General features: G+C 39.7%; 2 protein-coding genes across 2 annotated transcripts; one reads left to right on the top strand and one right to left on the bottom strand.

Annotated features, from left to right (window-relative positions):
• Positions 1–1,678: 1,678 nt before the first annotated feature.
• On the top strand, positions 1,679–3,028 carry LOC149384928 (uncharacterized). Its single transcript, XM_089626204.1, has one exon. The coding sequence runs from the start codon at positions 1,679–1,681 to the stop codon at positions 3,026–3,028; it is 1,350 nt and encodes a 449-aa protein (XP_089482330.1).
• A 14,044-nt stretch (positions 3,029–17,072) lies between these two features.
• On the bottom strand, positions 17,073–18,637 carry LOC149384927 (uncharacterized). Its single transcript, XM_089626203.1, has 2 exons — positions 18,028–18,637; positions 17,073–17,932 (listed from the first exon to the last, which is right to left on the bottom strand). Exons 1-2 carry the CDS (start codon positions 18,635–18,637, stop codon positions 17,073–17,075), a joined length of 1,470 nt encoding a protein of 489 aa, XP_089482329.1.
• Between the last annotated feature and the right edge of the window lie 5,036 nt (positions 18,638–23,673).

Below are 23,673 nucleotides of genomic sequence, written 5' to 3'. Positions count from 1 at the left end.
ATAAACCCAGAATGGTCCAAGACACCATTTCGAATGGAAATCAGACTCGACCCGGGCCCATAGACGTTCCTAGACGGTCCCGCCAATGAATTTGAAGTTCGAAGTCATCAAAGAAACGGTCAAATCGCCTAGAAGAGTGGAGATGTGCGCAAGAATAAAGGATCGAAGACCAGTTCTGCACGTACACGTGCGTCGATCTGAAGACGAAGGAAAATCAGTGAAATGGCTATAAAAGCTCATTCCATCCTCGTTCAGAGATAGGATTTTGAAGAGGGAGAGAGATTACGATATTGTCTTATGAAGCTTATTTTCTGTTCATTTCCATTCGAATTTTTCTTGTTCTGATAGAGCTTTATTTGATTATCAATAAAAAAAGGAACATCCTTTCGCCCTATTTATTTTGCTATTTATATCGTTTATTATTTTCTTTCGGATTCTAGTTCATTCTTCATAAACGGATTCTGAGACCCTCTATTCATATAAATAAATATACTAGATAAATCGAAATAATCCAGTGTAGATTGTTGGGTCGAGAAATCGGTTCAACAATTTGGCGCCGTCTGTGGGAAGCTTATCAGAAACCTAACGCCGAAGAACACAGATCGGATCTGAAAGGATGTCTTCTAACAGCGAGCACGAGATCCCAATCTCTGGAGCTGATCCAGAGACACGGGCTCTTCTGCAAAAACTCGTTGAAACCACCGCCGAATTCCAGAGATCAACCCGATCCCAGCTCGATAGCTTAACAGCTGCACAATCTTCGCTTCAAGAGCAGCTCGACGCTGAGCGAGCTATCCTGCTGAGTTCGACCGATCCGCCTACCGTAAACGGACGAAGGTTCGCCCCGCCCGGGAGGCGGTTAAGCTTCTCTGGGATCCACATGTCGCCCGACACGGCCGGCCCTAGCAATACGGCCGGGATGGGTCAGTTTGATGGACAGGTTGAAGCCAGTGTTTGGCGAGCTCGACCGACTCAAGGCGACCTACCACCCCCACCTCCAGGAGGCCCTCCTCCTGGATATGTTCCCCAGGTCATCAACTTCCCCCGCGAAGGAGGAGTTCCTGAGGAACCGAATCATTTCGAGCCGATAGCTCGCCCGAACGAAGGAAACCCTCGGAGAGGGGAAATCCGAACTGGGGGAGAACAGTTCGCCGGTGGAAACCCTCAGAGAGGAGAAATCCGAACTGGGGGAGAACAGCTCGCCGGTGGAAACCCTCAGAGAGGAGAAATCCGAACTGGGGGAGAACAGTTCGCCGAAGGAACCCCGAGGGACGATCACCCCGCGTTCAATGCCTTCCGCCAGTTGGTGGAGGAGAAGTTCCGGGCTGTCGATTCCCGAATGCACTATGCTACGAGTTCGGTCCCTGAGATCGACCGGTTAGTGGCAGACACCGGTCGAACTTCTTTTGCTCCATGCATCACCCAGGTCAGGATTGGGGACACCGGGAAAGTCAGGCTGCCCAAGTACTCCGGTACTTCTAACCCAAAAACCTACGTAACAGCCTTTCGCATCGCGATGGGGCGAGCATGTCTGCGGGACAACGAGCGAGAAGCAGGGTTTTGCCAGTTGTTTGCCGAAAACCTGTCCGGAAGCGCCTTGGACTGGTTCTCACGTCTCGAAGAAGGGTCCATAAGTTCTTTTCAACAGCTGTCGGCCGCGTTCATCAAACACTACTAAATGCTGGTGGAAGATGAGGCGACCATGGCGGATCTATGGAACACTCAGCAAGCCAGAGACGAAACCCTGAAAAACTTCATGACAAGGTTCAAAACTGTCATGTCAAAAATCCCTTCCGTAGAGGGAGAATCGGCTCTGTACGCCCTAAAAAATGGACTGTGGCACGAGTCAAGATTCCGAGAAGAAATGACCGTAAACAGACCACCCACCATCGAAGATGCAATTCACCGCGCTTCGAACTACGCCAAAGCTGAGGAAGAAAGGGCCCTCCTATCGAAGAAGCATAACCCAAGGAAAATCCCCTCTATGACACCTGTTCCGGCCATGACTAGGTCACCCGGGATGAGACCTTACCAAAACAATGAATGGAGGAAGCCTCCGAGTATCCCGGAGCACGCCTTTAACGTAAACGATGAAGGAGTTCCCGAAGGAAGCACCCCGAAATGGCCATGTGACAAGAAAAAATACTGCGACTTCCACAAAAACTACGGGCGCGACACTCTGGACTGCGTCGTAGCCCGAAAGGTACTTATTGAGAAGTATAAAAATGGAGAGTTAAAGAACGTCGACCTGGGGCCACCACCCCAGAAGAAAGAATTTAACAACAACAGAACCCGAGGAAATCCTTCCCTAAAAAGAGGAAGAGCAAAGGAGGACGACAACGACGTCTCCCAAGCAAAACCCCGGATCGACTACATCATGGGAGCTTCAAAATTTTGCAGGGATAGCATAAATTCGATTAAGGCACACCAGCGTCGACTTAAAGGTGCGCCGAGGTCACCTGGGTGCCAAGAGGAAGAAGGTGCCACGATCTCATTTAGCGAAAACGATACCAAAGGGCTGTACGGGCCACATGACGACGCTTTAATTATCGAACTCGAAGTGGGTAACTGCGTAGTAGCCAAAATCTTGGTCGACGGAGGAAGCTCCGTGGATGTTATATTCAAAACCACTTTGGATAGAATGAACATCGAAGAGGCTGAAATCGAACACAAACCCAACCAGCTATCAGGATTTAATGGAGAAGTGACACCTTCTCTAGGAATCATTGAACTCTCTGTACGGGCTGGAGACGTAAACCAGATGGTCGAATTTACCGTTCTCGATTGCCCGTCCCCGTTCAATGCTATCCTAGGGAGACCTTGGATACATGGGATGAGGGCAGTACCATCAACTTACCACCTGTGCGTGCGATTTCCGACCCCCAACGGGATACAAGAAATCAGAGGGAGCCAAGAGGCGTCTCAAATTTGTTATATGAATAATCACAAAAGGATCGTCGAAAAGCACCGGCCAGAAGAAAACGATTCGGAAGATCCAACTAGCAAAGAAGCCAACGAGGGCCAATAGCAATTAATGACCATCGGGGTCGAAATCACCTTCTCGCCTCCGAAAGAAAGTTCAGAGGAAAAAGATGAGCCTAGTACGGAGTCAGTAACACAGATTCAAATAGACGGAACCGACCCCGAAAGATGTGTAGGCATCAGAGCCAAGTTGAAAAGAAGCGTCCGCCGAGAACTAATAGCGTTCCTGAAGAAGAACAAGGGAACATTTGCGTGGACGACAGAGGACATGCCAGGCATAGACCTCGAAATCGCCGCACATCAACTCAACGTCGACCCCAGTTACAAACCTGTGAAACAGAAGCGTAGGAAACTCGGCCCAGAAAGAGCTAAAGTGGTCAACGAAGAAGTAGACCGCCTCTTAAAATCCGGTTTAATACGCGAAGTAAAATATCCCGATTGGCTCGCCAATACTGTCGTTGTCAAGAAAAAGAACGGTAAATGGCGCGTATGCGTCGATTATACCGATCTTAATAAAGCTTGTCCTAAAGACAGCTTTCCTCTACCACACATAGAGCGCTTGGTGGAAGCCACCGCCGGTCATAAAGTCCTGTCATTCATGGATGCATTTTCAGGATACAACCAAATCCTGATGCATCCCAACGACCAGGAAAAAACCGCTTTCACAACCGACAAAGGTATCTATTGCTATAAGGTGATGCCATTCGGGTTGAAAAACGCAGGAGCCACGTATCAACGCCTAGTGAATAAAATGTTCGCCGACAAGATAGGAACAACAATGGAAGTTTATATCGACGACATGTTAGTAAAATCACTACGAGAAACGGACCACGTCTCACATTTAGAGGAGTGTTTCAAAGTCCTAAACAATTACCAAATGAAGTTGAACCCGTCCAAATGTACCTTCGGGGTATCTTCTGGAAAATTCCTCGGATACATGATAACTCAGAGGGGAATTGAAGCCAACCCGGACCAAATACAAGCGCTCCGAAATTTACCTTCCCCCCGAAACAAAAGAGAAATCCAGAGGCTAACCGGGCGAGTGGCAGTCCTTAGCCGATTCATCTCTCGGTCAACCGATAAATGTCTTCCTTTCTATAAACTCCTGAGAGGAAATAAGAAGTTCGAATGGACAGAAAAATGCGAAGAAGCGTTCGAACAACTAAAACAATACCTAGCCAAACCCCCAATCCTAGCCAAACCATAAGTAGGGGAACCACTCTACTTGTATGTCGCCGTATTGCACACCGCGGTCAGCGGAGTACTCGTCAGAGAAGAGCGAGGAGACCAAAAACCTGTATTTTACATCAGTAGATCACTCGTTGACGCAGAAACACGATATCCGGCAATGGAAAAATTAGCCTTGGTCATCGTCACAGCAGCCCGAAAGTTACGACCATACTTCCAATCCCACTCAATAGTCGTAATGACCACTCAACCTTTACGATCATTCCTACACAGCCCCAATCAATCAGGAAGATTAACAAAATGGGCCGTCGAATTAAGCGAATACGACATCGAATATCGCATTAGGACATGCGCAAAATCACAAGTTCTAGCCGACTTCCTCATCGAGCTCCCCGCAAACGAAAGCGAAACCACGGCAAGCACCGGATGATGGACCCTTAAAGTCGACGGTTCCTCCACAAAACAAGGGGCCGGAATCGGGATACATTTGGCATCGCCACATGGAGAAGTAATCGAACAATCATTCTGACTGGATTTCACCGCCTCAAACAACGAGACTACGCCTGGCAAAAGCTGTAGGAGCAAAATCTGTGTCCGCCTTCTGCGACTCGCAACTCGTCGCGAACCAAATCAGCGGAGAATTCGAAACAAGAGATGAACGTATGGAGGCATATGCACAATTAGTAAAAGAAATGACACGTAGGATATCAGACATGAACACTCACTCTAATATCACTTGTTGGAATTAAAGAGGTGGTATCACACACAAACAGTCATTTCGATACCACTTGTAAGGAAATGAGGGGAGTATCGGACACGAACATTCGCTCTGATACAACTCGTCGGGATTATATGCTCACCTTGATAACCATATAAGTTGCGGAATAAATTAATTACACTAACAAGAGCTAATTAAAAAGATGGTTATCTAACAAGATCTAGATTTACTTTATTAATTAATATTGAAAGCATTCAAACATGTCAAGCAACCAATAAGATCAAAGATCACAGCTTATAGAGAACTTACAGATTGGGCTCACGAACAGAATCTTCTAGCTTTCATAATCCGTCTTCAAACACCTTGAGCTCTTTCTTCAAGCTTTCAGTTCCTCGTACTTGAACGTCTTGATCTCATTCTTCAAGCTTTCAGATCCTCGTACTTGAACGCCTTGATCTCATTCTTCAAGCTTTCAGATCCTCGTACTTGAACGCCTTGATCTCATTCTTCAAGCTTTCAGATACTCGTACTCCTCTTGATGACACAGTAGTCTTCCGAAACGTAATCTCCAGACGAATAAAGAAATACGGCGTTGGACCACACTCTTTATTAAAGAAAAAGATCGTGTATATATATATATATATGTATATATAAATATTATGTGTATACTATGTAAATGAGTTATTAAAGCAAACTATATGATAATGGTATAGATATCTTACGGTGTATATTATTATGAAATATACTTTTATATTTATTGTTTGAATATTATTCTTTTGTTTTTTTTTTTATTTCTTTAGTCGGTTAAGTGGATCAATATATGGCATGATATATATATATATATATATATATATATATATATATAGAGAGAGAGAGAGAGAGAGAGAGAGAGAGAAAAAGATTATATACAACCTACTCCAACTTTTATATGCGGCTATTTACGACGAGAGAGAGAGAGAGAGAGAGAGAGAGAGAGAGAGAGAGAGTCTGTTAAGGTTTTTTTTAGAAGTCTATAAATATCTTAAATTGCGTTAGAATTTTTTTTTCTTATCACGCTCAATTCTCTCTATCTCTCTCCCCTTTCCTCTCTATCCATTTCTTTTTCTTCATAAAATCCTAGCCACCAAATAAATAAATATTTTCTATCTTTGTTCTCGAGATTAATGTGCGTTAAACACTAATTTTTTTACAATCGACTAAAAAATTAAGTATGTAATTCGTGTTCCTTCTCAAATTAATTTCTTTTTTGTTTGTGGTTTTATTTTTAAAAGAGTTTATAGATCAAAAGAAGGTTTTTGGTTCGGATTTAATCAAAATCAATTTTAATACGCTTACCGTGGCTTCAAAGATATTTCTTTTTCGTCGATTCGTTTTGGAAAAGTTACATTTAGAGGTTTTCTGTTTAAATGTTAGATCGAATGAAATCTTTATCAAATACAAAATATTTTCCGATTATTCTCTAATCACTGCGCAGACCAGTTTCACAGTTTTGACACAACTTCAAAACCGATTTTGAAACGCTTAGTATGGAATTTTCATTTATTAGTTTGATTCGAAAGTTTTTCCAATGTTCAGAATTATGTATTTCCTTTTCAATCATGTAATTTATTTTTGGTTTAAATAAAAATTTTACGCTTTAGCTATTTTGAAAACGATGCGCATAGAATTTTTGGCAAATGTTTTTAAAGTCAGATTTTATACTTGTTATATTTTTAAGAAATAGTTAAAGGATGTTGTTAGCCGTGATGCCTTTACAAAAATGCTCAAAATTATTATTTATATTTACTGGAATTTTTTCCCCTGAAACCCTAATAGCCAAAGGTTTTTAGTTATTTCACGTTGAATGTCGCTTCTGAAAATTTCCAGAACCTGAAGCATGTCTTGAATCCTTTTCTTAGCTGATCCCTGATAGTCTTTTATCTCGATTAGGTTTCAAGTCAAGTAGAGCGTTCAATTCTGTCTTGGATAATAGAGCCTTATTTACTCATGAATCGTCAAGGTGAGAATAATCTCACTACAACACAGATTAGTTCAAAATTAAATATGATGATTATGTAATTCATGATGTGGTTTGTTTATATCGTTATATGTTTGAGTATGTGTTTTGTTATTTGATTGCATGATTGATTCTATTATTTTATTATTTATGTTTTGTAAGCTATGTGATGTTAATGTTAAGTTAAAGTAGATTTGAGAGTACATGTTTTATTCTTTAGTCATGTTTTTTTATATGAGCATTTGTATGAAAGTTTTTATGTACATTTCATATCTATATCTAACGTAATTCTCAAAGTGAAAAGATAAAGATAAGCAAGGGAGTCGTAACGCCTCGAAAGGTTTTAAGAGTTTCTTGAGCCGAGGCTCAAATGGGGAAATTTCTCGAGCCGAGGCTCTGATATGTTTATTAGATAGAGCGAAGTATGAGATCTTGCAACCTCATATCTTCGTATCTAAAGTGCGCACTGAAATAGGTACGGCTATCCTAGGGGCACCCCGAACTAAAAGTTGATAGAATAAAGAAAAGAAAGATCAAGTCACCAATTAGTTTTAAAATGCTAATAATCAGTTCATGCATTGCATTACTCTTTTTATTTTGTGAGCTTTATATTATTCTCGTTGAGCGTAAACTCATTCCGTCGGAAAAAAATATATGTGAATGTTGTAGATAAACGACTTGCAAGGAACTGAGCAGGACGGATTAACGGCGTCAATAGCGAGAGGGTTGAGTTATGGTTTTCATTTACAAAAGATGTCTTCATCTACAAGACTTTAAGAAATTTATTTTAAATGTTTTATTTTCAATGTTTTATTTTCAATTATTTCAAAGTTATGAAGTTTCAAAGAGTTTTCTACTTTGGTTGGTATTTAGATAATGAATTATGTTTTAGTATTTTTGCCGCTATGTTTGGTTTTAAATTTGTATTCAATTTTGGTTAAGTACTTCTCATGAAATGTTTGAAATGAAATTTTCATATTTTTCTTTAATGCTTTTGTTTCTTTTTAAAATCTTTAAAATTTTGATTCGCCTTCGTATGATGTTTTAAAAAAGAATTCATCCAATTTTTCTAAAGTTTAAAAAGCAAGTAGAGTAAGACAGTCCGAAAAGTCGGGTCGTTACAAATTGGGCACCTATCTCTCTTTTTCGTCTGGGATCCACTGATGGTTACCGCAACTTTACTTTCTTTAGTAAGGCGCCAGGCGGAGGGTGGGCCAATCCCACTGCAAGATACCCTCGGGCAAAAAGCTATATCGACCATTGGGTCACAAGTTCGGGGAACCTTGAGCGGTACCATCGACGTCGTTCCTATCTCACTTTGCTATCGTTGTCGATCCCTTCTCTCTTGGCTAACCGATCTTTATTTCTTAATATAGAGTGCAAAGTTGATGGGGTGAAATCCCGATCCTATAGACCCCTTACAACAATCCATTTCAAATCTCCATGGGTCCCGCACCATGGCTATTAGGTCTGTTATACATGGATCGATCACTCGGGTCTCTCTCTGTTTTGCATCACTAAGTCTGGAAGTTGAATCTGAGACACCCGTCGCAAGCACCATGCTCGCTTTTAAATAACGACGTATATGTACCTCTATTTTCTGACACTCTATCTCTTCGAGTCCTAAGACTCAAGACGCTTCCTCACTTCAGGAAAAACAAATAACACATAATGTCTGGGTTCTAACTTCTTTAACCATATTAAAGAGACATAGATCTAAACACAGTTTAATAGGTTGAGTCGTCGCTCGATTATCTTCTTGGTTATTTAGATGAGAGGCTTGGTCTATCCTTTAATTACTAACTCGATTTAATCTAGAGCACAAATAGTAAACACACCAAACCTGATCCCTGATATTGTAGTGCATGTTCCACTCACAGTTATTTTCCAAGAAAATATGTCCATTTTGATCTTCGTATGCCCAAACACCTTAGTGACGTCCACCTTCGCTTTGCCAAGTGTTTTCGATGGTCGGTGGCTTTAATTCCTCGACGTTGGAGTGTGTACTCGTTGACTTAAATCCTTGAAGACCACCGCGAGAAGGTTAGATACTAATCAACACTCCTTGTATATCCTTTAAGTTGTTTGGCTAGGATAAGATTTCTACTATTATTTTGAAGGGACGGGTTTAATTATTTTCCACAATATAAACTACCCCGAAAGAATGTACGATTATATACATATACACACACACATATATATATATATATACATGCACATATATAATTAAAACTTGAGAAAAGGCTTCAATGAGAGTAGTTATACTTTGAGAGAAATACGTACAAATAGTATCAAAATACACTAATTGCACAAAAGGTGCTAGGTGTACTGGCGGCGTACTGGAGGGATCGAATCTCATATGAAGTGGAATCATAGTTTTTTTTCTTTACTTGCTAGTGCGCAATATACTAATAAAAATCACAATATATACTTGAATGAGCCCTTAGGCGTGGTGGTAGGTGTTACTTCTTGAGACTAGTGTTTGGGGTCCAAAACCTATTAAAACCCAATTTTTATTTATTCATTTATTTTTATAAGAAAAAAAGCTTATAATAATTAATTTATTTAATTATTTAAAAACAAGTATACTTTTATTCAAAAGACATGCACAGAGACTGAGCACTAAATTATCTTTTTGTTTCAGCTGTCGTCGCATGGTGGCCGGAAGTCACTGGCGCCGCCATGCATGGTGGTGGCCGGATTTTTTTTTTTTAAATAACTTCAAAGAACAAGACAAAAACATAAAATTTTATCTTCGTTCGAAAATAAAATGAAATAAAACAGCAGCTCTAAAACTTCAAATTTTGTACTAATTTCACAAATGCAAGTTCATCTTTGAACATGCGACTTGTTTAAATCCAAGAAGAAACTAAAAATTAGACATGCAAGTCTAAACAAACAAAACTCAAACAAGAATAACAAGGATTCAAGAAAGCATCATATACATGTAAATCCGAAATTAAAAGCATGTCTAAAAACTAATTAACAAGAACCATGTTTATCAACATATCATAAAAAAAAACCAACCAAGTATAAATCTATCTCCAACTCTCATTTTGAATCTTTAGCAAGAGAGTAGATAATAGATTATACCTTGGTTAAATGTGGATGTGGGAACTACAACACCACCTTCTCCTTCTTCTTCCTCTTGATTTTCTTCTTCTTTCTCGCTTTCTTTCTTTCTCTCTATTTTCGAGCTGCACCTCTCTCTCTCTCTCTCTCAAAAGTTCAGACCATAAGTGAAGTGAGGGAAGAGAGAGAATTTAGGTTTTATCTAAAATTCTCTTGAGACCCCATTTTTGTGTTATCACTATTAGGAATATTGCCCACTTGAAGATAATGAATAAATGATTGCTAAATTCGATAATAAGATTACTTTATTAGCATTATATGATTAGTGGGTTGAGTTCTAAACAATTAGAATCAATAACAACTATCTTCCATAGCCTCCGTATCTAACTGAGTCACGTGCTGGGCACCTGAGTTCGAGCGGTGAGCTAAAACGAGGTCGATGACTGATATACGCCTGGAAAGCTATATCTAAAGTCATATATGTGGAACACATAGTGAAGGCTGATCACTATGTGGGAGCATTCTACACTTGTGGTAAGTGTACGACCTGGACAGGTCTTGGTGTAGATGTGTCGTTTAAGGACCGTTACGACACACTAACCGAGGCCACTATGATGGTCACAGTGAGACTTGATCTAAATCCTGAAGTGATCATGGACACTGGGTTATGTTACTGGGCTCTTTGACTCATTCGCTAAAAGGCTATTCATGCTAATCACAGCTTATGTCTTGGGAGTTTTCTCAGAGCATAATTCGAGTGGGAAGTGATTTACAGATACGGAATCCAGCCTTCCTGAAAGAAGGTTAATGTTCACTCACCTAAGGGTTGATTCCAGAACCGATAGATTGCTAGCACTTTCGAAGTAAGTAACGTTCGAAAGAATCTTTCGCTGGGGAAGCAACAATGCTTAGGGCTGATATGTATCAAGAGAAGTATAACGGATAAATTGACTTCTCTTGACACGGGTTGAACCTGGAGGATCTTGATCACGAACTGACTATATCAGTGGACACTCGTCACGATGAGTAAATATAATTCTAGTATAAAGGAGAGTTCAGTCTTGGCTTACAAGGTGGAGTACTTGACCAAGATTAGACGAATCGATGGACAAAAGAGAAAGGACTATTTCGTCTTTTTCATCGGATTTGTTAAGCTCCTATTACTAGGTCCATAGTCCCCGATTCGGCTCTGATAAATGCGGATAAGAACTTTCGTATAATGATGTCTATCATTATTAATCTCACTTGCTGTAATTGTGATTGACAGCATTAATTCTGGAAAACGGGTATTCGCAGAATTAAATAAATATTTATGGTAGAATTGTTTATTTATTGTTTGATCAAGTAAATAAACAATTATTAATTATTTGTTTATTGTTGGACCAAGTAAATAAATAATTAATTGGGTTTTAAGCAATTGGGCCTTGCACACATGAAAAGTCGAATTTGGGAATTTTGGCACTAGGGTTTGCGCAAATCCCCTTGGCCGTGTGCCTAAAATTCGAATTTCATAATATTGGTATTTACCAATATTTTCTCTTTAGTTGTTTAAATAAAGGAGAGAGAATAATATAAGATATTTTCCTATATTTTCTCCTTATTTAAAGGAGAGTATTTAGGAGAATATTTAGGAGAAAATTTAGGAGAATAATATATTCTCCTTTATTATCTCACTAAATAAATTATTCTCTATTTAAATATCCCATAGATATTGATCTGATGGATGAGAGAAAAAGTAGGATTCACTTGTTGAGATCCAAGGGCCTAGATTAAATCCATTAGTGTGAACACAATAAAAGGAAATAAAATATTCTGGAAGATTCCATGAATATCTCCTTTTTACTACTATAAATAGGGGTTCATGAGAAGGCAAAAATTAAGGATTTTGACCTAGAAATTTCGTGGCCCTCCCTCTTGGCCGTGCGAAATTTGCTGCTTCTCCCCCTCGGAAATTTGTTTCCATTCTTAGTAAAATAAGAGAGAGATCTCGAAACACCTAGTTTCGTGATCTAGTGAGATAAAGACTGTGCCGGCCCACTCATCTTTCTTATTCGCCTCGGAGATTACGTTTCGGAAGACTAAGGTGTCATCCTCGAGTCCTTCATCAAGACGTTCAAGACGAAGACGGATTGTGAAAGCTTTCAGTACGTGAGCCAAAAACTGTAAGTATTCGTTTTCGCTCTATATCGGTTGCTTGACTTATATGCTCTCGTGAATTAAATTAGTTAAACATAACTAGTTCTTGTTAATTATAACCATAATTTAATTAGCTTATGATCAGCGTAATTAATTATTTTTCCGCATTAATATGGTTATATGGTGGAATCATCTCAAAAGAGGCGCGTCGGAGCGATCGTTCGTGTCCGATGCGCGCTCGATCCACCAACAGTCACCACACCAGCCAACTATATTAAGCTGATAGCTCAGCCATCCTTCCTAATGACTCACAAATTTTGCAGATAAGTCCCTCCAAAATTTGACATTTTCGCCCACTCTCCTTCTAAATTGTGCAAGAAAATGATTTAAAATAATCTTCTTCCGTTTCTAGCTACCTTAACACATAATATAAGATTCTGAAAAATTTCATAATTATCCTAGATCGTTTGCTAATCATTCGGGATTTTCCGAATCTTGTGCTGGAAAAATTTTATTTTCTCTTAAAATGGCCGAACCTTCTCGTACTTTTCTCAAACTTTCAGTCCAACTTAAGTACATGAATATCTTAGATGAAAATTCTTTTCCATAATTTTTCACCCCTTTTACTCGGTTTTTTCTATCATGATGGCAAAAAAATGTCATTTATTTGTAACGTTTTGAGCAATTTTTGCAAACTCTAATCATTAACTCTAAAATTTATTATTATAACTTGATAGAAAAATTAAAAACCCTATAAAACTCAAATACAAATCCTTATATATTATAACTTTTGAGTTTTTCATATAGTCGTGGCGAGACCAGATCATAACCCGGTGGGTTACAGAATTAAATACTGAGTACTTTTGTTTCTGAAAGAGATCGACGAGGTGGAAAATTTTTGAGTTGTACGCTTTTCCAAATTCCGAACGGTAGTTTTTCAAATAAATTATTCAATGAATTGTTTATATTCATCCTCGTGAATGAAGTATATTTTCTTTTTTTATATTTTGTGAAATCTTCAAGAATAGATAATGTTGAGCTTTAAATATAAAATTAGTTTCTTTTTTCGCTATTTTCCAAGATTATGAATACGGAAATAAATATTTTGTTAAAGCATGTTTTGAATCCTTTTCTTAGCTTATCCCAGATAGTCTTTTATACTTAATTGGTTTCGAATCAAGTAGAGCTTTCAATTCCATCTTCGACTAAAGAGTTTTATTCCTGATTTGTCAAAGTGAGAATAATCTCACTACAACACAGATTAGTTCAAAATAAAATATGATGATTGTGGTGTTCATGATATGGTTTGTTTATAACTTTATATGTTTGAGTATGTGTTTCGTTATTTGATTGCGTGATTGATTCTATTAGTTTATGATTTATGTTTTGTAAGCTATGTGATGTTACGTTAAAGTAGATTTGAGAATACATGTTTTATTCTTTAGTCATGTTTTTTTATATGAGCACATGTCTGAGAGTTTTTATGTACATGTCATATATGTATGTAACGTCAAAGTGAAAAGATAAAGAATATCAATGGAGTCGTACCACCTCGAGAAGTTTTTAGGAGAAGTTTCCCGAGCCAAGACTCAAATCGAGAAATTTCTCGGGCCTAGGCCGCAATATATTTATTAGATAGAGCGAAGTGTGAGACCTTGCAACTCCATATCTTCGTCTCTAAAGTTCGCACTGAAATAGGTACGACTACCCTAGAGTCACCTGAGCTAAAAGTTGGTAGAATCAAGAAAAGAAGGATCAAGCCACCGATTAGTTTTAAAATACTAATAACCGGTCATGCATTTCATTACTCTTTTATTTTTTTAGCCTTATATTATTCTCGCTGAGCGTAAGCTCATTCCTTCGAAAAAAAATATACGTTTGTGTTGTAGGTAAACAACCTATGACGAACTGAGCATGGTGGACTAGCGGCGTCGATAGCGGGAGGGTTGGATTGTGGTTGCCATTCACTAAATAATTATTCCGCTACGAGTCTTAAAGAAATAAGTTTTAAGGTTTTTATTTTAATTTATTTTGAAGTTATGAAGTTTCAAAGAGTTTTCTAATTTGGTTGAGATTTAAATTATGGATTATATTTTATTATATTGCTACTATGTTTGGTTTAAAATTGGTATTTTAGTTTTGGTTAAGTACTTCTCATGAAATGTTTGAAATGCAATCTTCATATTTTTCTTTAATGCTTTTGTTTCTTTTAAAAATTTTGAAATTCTGGTTCGCCTTTGTACGATGTGTTTTTAAAAAAAATTCCTCCAATTTTTTTTAAAGAGTTTTCTAAAGTCTAAAAAGTAAGATAAGTAAAACGGTCTGAAAAGTCGGGTCGTCACAAGAGAGATGGCAGAGTTCCACAATCTTGACCAACGTTACCGAAATCGATCCCTTATATGACGTGAGTTCTATTTTTTTCAATAAGCTCATCAATTTTTCTTAATTTCAATATATAATGATTAATGTTATGAAAAACATTGAACATTGGAATCTCATGTTATCCGAAAATTGGCCTGATGTTGAGGAGGCGCATAGGAAAGAATTCAGAGTCTGATTTGTGAAACGAGTATATATACGTAACAATTTTGATATCTTAACAGTCAAACTAGATCCTACGATACTCATCATTCAATCTTCTTCTTAATCGCATATATACGATCTAAAAGCCGGGAGATCTAATGTGTCTGAAGAGCTATACGATTTGTCAGTCGGACCATTTCAGAACGTTCACATGTATCCGAGCTCATTGGAGACTACCGCGGCGGATCAGATCTGAAACAACGGGACAACGAGATATGGGGAGGACTTGCCGGCATCTTCAACTCTGTCTTCGGGACTCGTGAGAGGCATGGAGAGGGTGGTGTAAAGAACCAGACAATGAACGAAATTTAGGAATCGAAATCTACACATCTGTATTTCAAACCGTAGGACCCTCTGGCGCTGAGAGTCTGCCATCCTCGACAAAGAAGAAGCCTGAGTGCGGTTGTTGCAGAAGACTCCGGCGAGGTCTAGGTCGTCCGGCGAGGCGCGAGGTCTACGAAGGAAATCTATGGAGGCAAGAAAGAGAAAACTCTTTGAGAGGTTGAAAAGTCCTTTGTTTTTTGCCTTTGAATTTAGCCGCCCATTGGCCTTCTATGTGTATGTGGCTCATATGCCCAAAAAAACGATCTTTCTTGTTGTTTGAATGAATGTGCGCTGTGGGTCGTTCTTGTTGTTGTTTGTATAAATGTGTTATGTGGTTCTAATATTCCAATAATAAAATTGCATGTACTAATGTTTTTTTTAACTAACATATAAATAGTGTCTAAAATTTTTAGCACGAATATAATGTTTCCAAGTTATAAACAATCGCTTATATTGATGCTTACATGTTTAAAAAAAAAAATAGGGTTTTGAGATTTATTTAACTCGTTGGTTTATAGTTTCATTTGTAAGAAGAAAAAATTCCTAGATAACTATTTACAATTTGAAAAAAAAAATTACTATTTTTAAAACAATTTTTAAAAGCTACTGTTTTAAAATTGTTGTACTCTAAAAACATTATTCATGTTTAACTTTCCCCATACCAAGTCATATAATGAGCATATGCACTAAAGTACCTGTTCAAGTGATAGTCGTACACATACTGAGATGAACCAACAGACATGGAGTGGATGGGATAACCTGGAACTGGTTGCACCGTTTCGGGAGCGTAACTTGATGCATAGGAGTCCTGGTAGTTGTAACTGGAAGATCCGTCATCATAAGATGACTCTGTGCCTTGAGGACCAATTGATACCGATCTGAAGTTGTAGGACAAGTCATCAACGTCATTGCTAGACGTAAATGACATGGCATCATTCATACCTCCGCCCTGACCTCCGCGCCCGTATCCAGAATAAAAAAAGGCAGGGTGATGAAGACGATCAAAATCTTCTTGCGATGGTGTGTATCCAAGTTGAGCACCGCCGACATCACCAAATGAGGTGCCTCCAGCAGTAAAGGAACCCCCAGACCGATAGGAACCTCCATCACCTCCCCCTGATCCACCGTCACCTGCACCTGCACCTGCTCCGCTTGATCTATGGCTTGAACCTCCGCCATCTGAATCCGAACTGTCTCCGGATCCGCGTTGAGGTTGGACGTCCTCGTTCACCACTCGCTCCGGATCAACTCCATGCTCTCGAGCCGCTTCAGCTACTGTCGGATCCGGGTTCTGGTTGACGTCGTCCATGTGAACTTCGTCAATCCAGCGGAGCATTTCGTCGTCTCCCTCATTGTCATTCCCCGAGCGTTCGAAAGATCGTTCGATGATATCCAAAGGATCCAGGGGGTTGAGGTTGTTGTCGTGAATCCGAGTTGCTTCACGGAGCTGCAACTTCATGTTGTACGAGCAGAAAACAAGCTTCTCGAGTCTGCTGTACGCTAGACGGTTCCTTTGTTTTGTGTGGACGAGGGCAAATGTACTCCAATTCCTCTCACAAGCGGAGGCGGATGAAGTTTGTGACAAAATTCGAATGGCCAACGTCTGTAAAGTCGGGGTCCAATTTCCGTAAAGCTCCCACCACTCACCTGCAATCATGTGATATAAATCATATCATGTCATTTCTTACCATTCCATGAAATAGTTAATGCATACAATTCATCTCACAAGCTTACTTGCACAAAGGGTGCCTCGTGCCGAAACAGCACTTCGTTGTGAGAAGTCCCCTCGAGCGTCTCGAAATGCGATAAACTGTAATTAGAAAATCAAATAAGACTCGTATATTCATAATGTGATATAGCTTGTAACCATTTATAGTTTTATACCTCTCTCCCAAGAGTTGACCCATCAAGATCCGGATGCAAGAAGTCGAACACCCTTGTGACAGCGGCCATGTGGGTATTGTCCATGTGGATATCCGAGTTAAACAGCAACTTTGGATTTAGGAAAAAAGCTGCAATGTGTAGTGGATGTTCCATTTGAGTACTCCATCTGTGGTTCACGATGTCGACAACTCATTTCTTCCCACTCATCGCTTCCAACTTCTTTTTCATCTCGTGGAAGACGTAGTATAGTAATCCCATTGTAGGATGCACCTCAGTGTCCACTAATCGAAGAGTGGTGTACATCGGCTCGAATATGGCACACACTTCGTCCACCGAATGCCAGAATCTGGGATTTAAACATGTCTCGGATATGGATGTACCTGTAGGAGTTGCACTCAATGTGGAATCATCCCACCATTGACTACTGAACATCGTCCTCAACGCAGCTCTCTTATCTCGGAGACTTCTAAGAGCTAGATAGTTCGTGGCAAATCTTGTTGCGCCGGGACGGATGATTTCACCTGGGGATGTCTCCCGTAACTTGGACAACACAGTGCCGTGGTTGTAGATGAACTTAGTCTCATCCCTCGTAGCTTTGATAGTTTGCTTAACACTATCTCTCTTCCCAATATCTTCGAACATCAGATCTAGACAATGTGCGGCGCAAGGTGTCCAGTACACATGGTACTTGCGTTGTAATTTCAACCCGGCACTCCTGTAGTTCGAACCGTTGTCGGTCACAACTTGAACAACATTCTGTTTTCCGATTTCTTTGAGCGCTGACCTCAGTATTCCGTAGATGTACTCCCATGTTTTCGTATGCTTTGATGCATCAACGGACTTTAAGAACACCGTTGCACCAGCACAATAAATCATAATGTTTATGATGCTCAGTCTGGTCGGCCCCGTCCAACCATCAGTGAGTATGGTGCAGCCGTATTTTACCCACCGCTTCTTTTGTTCGTCAAGGTAGTTCTCCGCGTCTGCAACCTCCATATCGAGGTATTTGTTATGAATTTCATACGGAGTTGGTATAGGAACGCCTGGACCTGCAATATGCCAATATACATCATGTTAACGTTTCAAGAACACATGCGTTTCGACAATATGAAAATAAAATTACTTATCACGAATTGAGGATTACCCAGGTCTTGAGCGGACGCTATCATGTTTTTGAACTTATGCGAGGCGGCCTTACTCGTCGGCACATGTTGGTGAACAAAGAATTTTGTTATGTGTCTTCCGAGCCACGTTCTCTTCTTCGGATCCACGATCTCATCAATTTTTGTTTGCTTCGCACTCGCTGACTTATATAATGACGGAGCAGCTGGTGGAGATTTTGCCGTAGAACCACTGCCGGGCCCCGACATCATACGAGCCTCCCATTCCTTCTGCGCCACCTCTTGTCTTGACCTCTTCATAACTTCTCGTAATTGCGCTTCGTATGCTTCTTCGTTTGATTCTTCCCCGCCAACATTTTTAGTCAATGTCGTGCGAAGCGTAGATTCCAACGACTTTTTGTTCTTCTTTTTTTCGACATTGCCTTGAAGTAAAGCTTGCATCTCTTCTCTCACTTCAGGAGGGACTTTCTCACAGAATTTGACACTCCTCGTTGGGTCTACATGGGCTAGGTGGTTTTTCACTCTCGTGATGCCGCCACCTCCCATAATGTGCTCGCAAAATATGCACTGGTGGCCGCTACTTTTTCCGGGAATAGGTGTGCAATACTTCCTAGCTGGGTCGGGGGCCGACATTCTTGCAACTTGTAATCTACAAATGAACAAATAACATTTACAAAGTATCACTAACTAATTATCAACTTGTAATATACACAAACTCTAAAATTAAAATTATCAAATAATTCGGATTAAATCCAAAAAAATTACAAACATCAACACAGAATTTCTAAAATTAAAAACAAGTCACAAAATTTCTTCATAAATCAATAAACAAGTTCATCATAACCTTAATCATCACTAACTAATCACAAAATTATCAAATAATTCGGATTAAATCCAAAAAAATTACAAACATCAACACAAAATTTCTAAAATTAAAATTAAGTCACAAAATTTCTTCATAAATCAATAAACAAGTTCATCATAACCTTAATCATCACTAACTAATCACAAAACTATCAAATAATTCGGATTAAATCCAAAAAAATTACAAACATCAACACAAAATTTCTAAAATTAAAAACAAGTCACAAAATTTCTTCATAAATCAATAAACAAGTTCATCATAACCTTAATCATCACTAACTAATCACAAAATTACCAAATAATTCGGATTAAATCCAAAAAAATTACAAACATCAACACAAAATTAAATCAACACTACATCAATGCTCACAACTATCAATTTATACTTAATCTTAAAAAATTATCAAGAAATTTCAAGATTTAAACTCAAAATAAAAAAAAAAAAAAAAATGGCCGGGAAGCTTACCGGGAAAGCGTTTACCGGGGGAATCTGGGAAGCTTCGGCCTTCGGCGCGTCGGGAAATGGGCGAGACGGCGGGATCCGGTCGGGATTCTGGAAATTTTGGTCAGGGTCGCGCCGGGATTCCCTCTCGAGCTTACCGTCCCAAATGAGTTTTTTTTAGGTTAACCGGGTATTTATACCCGTTTTTTTTTAAGCTGGACCGGATCGGGAAGTGGGAACCGGGTTCCCACCCGGATCCCGGTCCGGTTCCCCCGGAACCACCGGAAAATTCCGGTTTTGGTGGTTCCGGTGCCGGGTAGCTCCAAAAAGGCTCGTCCGGTTCCCCCGGTTTTTAAATCCTTGGGATCTAGGCCCTACTCCAATTTTATTATTTATTTATTACCTCAACTTTGGAGCCTTCTTCTTCGTAAGTCAAAAGACTAGCAAGTTGGCTAGTAGGTCAGAATTATGTCTGTTTGCTGGATATCCAAAGGAAACCAAAGGTTTCACATTCTATAGTCCCGAGGACGACAAAACATTCGTTAGCACGAACACTCGTTTCCTTGAAGAGGACTTTATGCAAAATGTAAAACCTAGAAGCAAAATTGTGCTTGAAAAAAAGTTGGGTGAGGATGCTTCTACCTCATCTGTAAGAACTATTCTCACCCCAACTGAAACACAACCTAACTCATCAAAATCTAGTCATGTAGTACTTCGACGTAGTGGGAGGGCTTCTCAAAACCCTGACACGTACATGTCTTACGGAGATACTCTCGTAGCCGTCTCTGACATGGATGACCCTGTTTCCTACAGCCAAGCAATGACTGGTTCTGAATCAAACATTTGGCTTGACACCATGAAATTTGAAACGCACTCGATGTATGTCAACAAAGTCTGGAAACTTATACACCTTCCCGAAGGGATTAAACCCGTAGGGTGTAAGTGGATATACAAGAAGAAAAAGGGTCCGGATGAGAACGCTGAGACGTTCAAAGCACGACTAATGGCTAAATCCATCCACATACTTCTATCCATTGATGCAGCTCTCGACTATGAGATCTAGCAAATGGATGTTAAGACTGCATTTCTGAATGGCAATCTTGACGAGCGCATTTATATGGCTCAACCAGACGGTTTTTTGGAAGAAGGTCAAGAGACCAAGGTTTGTGAGTTGCTTAAGTCCATTTATGGATTAAAGCAAGCATCTAGGTCATGGAATATTAGATTCGATGAAACCGTAAAAAACTTAGGTTTTGAACAGTCGATAGATGAGTCTTGTGTTTACAAGTTAATGCACGAAGGCAAAGTTGTGTTTCTGGTATTGTATGTCGATGATATATTACTCATAGGCAATGACGTGGGTAAGTTATCTGAGGTTAAAATCTGGCTTGCAAAGCAATTCGATATGAAGGATCTAGGAGAAGGGTTTTTCATACTTTATTTTTTATTTTTTATTTTTTTTGAAAATAGGCTTTTCATACTTGAGCCCATTTAAAAAAGAAAAACAGTAACGCCAGAGTTTATCGAATCGATCTTTTCCCATTTTCAACCTTCGTCTTTCTTCGTTTCTGGTTTTTTTCCGTCTTTAGAATTCGACCTAATGAAAAGTGTCGGGAAATTCTTCCAAGATGTCGGCGAATTGAATATGTTTTCGTCATTCTTCGTATCTGGTTTTCTTTTTCTTTTCGCTGCCATGCTGTTTTTTAGATCTTTCTTTTGTGTTTGTCGTTCTTCATTGCTGTTTTTTTCCCTTTTCGTTTTCGTACTTTTTCCGATCTTTATTGTTATTCTTTGCCGTTTTTTTTTCCTATGTTGTTTTAGATCTTAATATTTTTTTTCGTCGTTCTTCGTTGCTGTTTTTTTCTTTCCTTTTACGCATCAAATCACAATGCCCAGGGCTATAAATACGCATATAAGCCTGTCATCTTAGATCATCCAGTGCCCACTAGGGTTTATAAGGATCGATTAACATCTTCCCCAATTTCACACTTCGTCTATCTTCGGATCTGTTTTTTCCTTTACGTTCACATGCTTTGTTTTAAATCTGTCGATGATCAGTGACGGGAAAATCTTCTGGCAAACAGAATGTGTGTTTGTATATCACCAATGAAAACGACCGTCGAGGCCTCCGATTTTTGCAGATCTCTAACATATTTCATCTTCTACCTGTGCAATGAAACTTTAAAAGTCTTCCTTGCTGAAGATGTGATGTTTGATCCGATTGACCTGCAATAGACCCACGAACGAGACCCGATTGACCAGCAAAAAGCTCACGAACGAGACCCGATTGACCCGTATAGACCCACGAACGAGACCCGATTGACCCGTATAGACCCACGAACGCGACCCGATTGATCCGCAAAAGGCTCACAAACGAGACCCGATTGACCCGCAAAAGGCTCACGAACGAGACCTGATTGACCCGTGAAAGACCCATGATTGTAGCCGATTAACTTGCGAAAGAACTACGAGTGAGACCCGATTGATATGTGAAAGAATTCACACCCATTATTGAGACCCGATTGATATGTGAAAGAATTCACACCCGAGGCTCGATTGTTTCGACAAATTGACCCGATTGTCCCGCAAAAGACCCATGATTATAGCCCGATTGACCCGTACATGAATCAGTTATGGAGGTAGACTAGATATATTTTAAAAGATATGCGATCTAGTCTCGAGGATTGGGGATCAGACTCGAAAGGTGTGGAAATGCCCACTGGATTAAGCTCCCAGAGATGTTGCTCGGCAAGGTTCCTGATGCCTTAACATTCACAGCGAAGCACAAATCACAGATTTGATAATGCAAAGAATGGCTAAAATTCAGCGTTATATTGTTGATTGCAAGACAGGCAGGCTTGCTTGTTCACACTCAGTGTACACGGCTGTAATGACACACTTTGGCTGTAATGACCTTGACCATGATGGCTTTACCTTATAATCGCAGCACAAATTGAACAATTACGTGTCTTATGACGGTTCTTCGTCTCCTCGGAAAACTGCAGCCTTTGTTTTTTTTTTTTTGACTTTTTTTAGATCTGATTTGGTTTGCTGCAAAATACCTACAAACGAGACTGGATTGACTCGTGAAAGACTAACGAACGAGACCCGGTTGACCCGACCCATGATTGTGACTGATTGACCCGTGAAAGAATTACGATCGAGATCCGATTGATATGTGAAAGACCCATTATCGAGACCCAATTGACCCACAAACGAGACCTAATTGTTCCGACGAAGTGACCCTATTATTTCGCGAAAGACCCATGATCGTGACCCGATTGACCCATATATGCCCTTTAATATCGAGGATTGGTGGGCTATGATGGGCTATGAAGGATTAAGCTGTTAGAGATGTTGCTCAGCAAGGTTCCTGATACCTAAACATTCGCACCGAAGCACAAATCGAACAGTTATGACAGCACAAAGAATGGCTAAAACCCAACATTATGTTGTTGATTGCAAAGCCCTTTTTCTCGCTTATGTGCTCCGTTCTTCGTCTCCTCGGAAAGCTGCACCCTTAGTTTTTTATCTTTTTTTTTTTTTCAATCTGGTTTGGCTTGTGGCTAGTGATGAATAATGAGCAACATTATAACTAAACAAAAGAAAGAGTGTCAAAAGGATTAGTCTCCAACTCCATGAAAGGGATCCTAATGTCCCTAATCATCAACCAGAATGGATAAATAAAAAGTGCAATCAGAGTTTCTTAAAAACTGGGTATTTAAGAGATGACAAAATTTCATTTGGAAATCCAGCTAGCATAACGCCCAAGATGCCATATTGAATACCATGGAAATCCTAAATGGCCCGCAGCAGCTTGTTCGAAGGTGAGGAATGTAAATTCTGGAAAAACAAAGTCAACCACTGATGTATTACTTTGGCTGTTAGCAGGGACTGGTATCGTGCCCTGAGTCTTTGCGTCATTATTAGTAAGATGTAGTCTAGGCTCCAATTGATACTCACTCAATAAAGTTTCTGTTACTTTCTTTCATTATCAATACATAAACCACTTTTGAGGCATCTGATTATTACCAGACAATAAAAAAAAAACAGTTTTCCCTGTAACAATCCGTGTATCATATCTATGAGTGACAAGATTTACGAAGTGCAACGAAACTTAATTGTCGAAGTTGTAAAGTTTTACCCCATAAACCCGCGAAAGGCCTATAACGAGTGCCCAATTGACCCGCGAAAGACCCATGATGTGATCCGATTGACATGCGAAAGACCCACGACGTGATCCGATTGACCTGCGAAAGACCCAAGACTGAGACCCAATTGACCCACGAAAGACCCACAATGGAGCTCCGATTGCACCGTAATGGATCTGAACAAAAATCGGACGAAGTGGAGTGAAGTTGAG

The sequence above is a fragment of the Urtica dioica genome, chromosome 9, assembly GCF_054948205.1.
Source record: "Urtica dioica subsp. dioica isolate 48M chromosome 9, U.dioica_male_clone48M_v1_H2, whole genome shotgun sequence".
NCBI classification, from domain to species: Eukaryota; Viridiplantae; Streptophyta; class Magnoliopsida; order Rosales; family Urticaceae; genus Urtica; species Urtica dioica.
Note: the sequence above shows the minus strand (reverse complement) of the source record. Positions and strands in the feature narration are given on the sequence as shown.

Coding starts and splice junctions, on each gene's coding strand:
- LOC149384928 (XM_089626204.1), top strand. CDS start 1,679: ATGCTGGTGGAAGATGAGGCGACCATGGCGGATCTATGGAACACTCAG.
- LOC149384927 (XM_089626203.1), bottom strand. CDS start 18,637: ATGTCGGCCCCCGACCCAGCTAGGAAGTATTGCACACCTATTCCCGGA. Junction 17,933..18,027: donor AGCGTCCGCTCAAGACCTGG/GTAATCCTCAAT, acceptor GGCATATTGCAG/GTCCAGGCGTTCCTATACCA.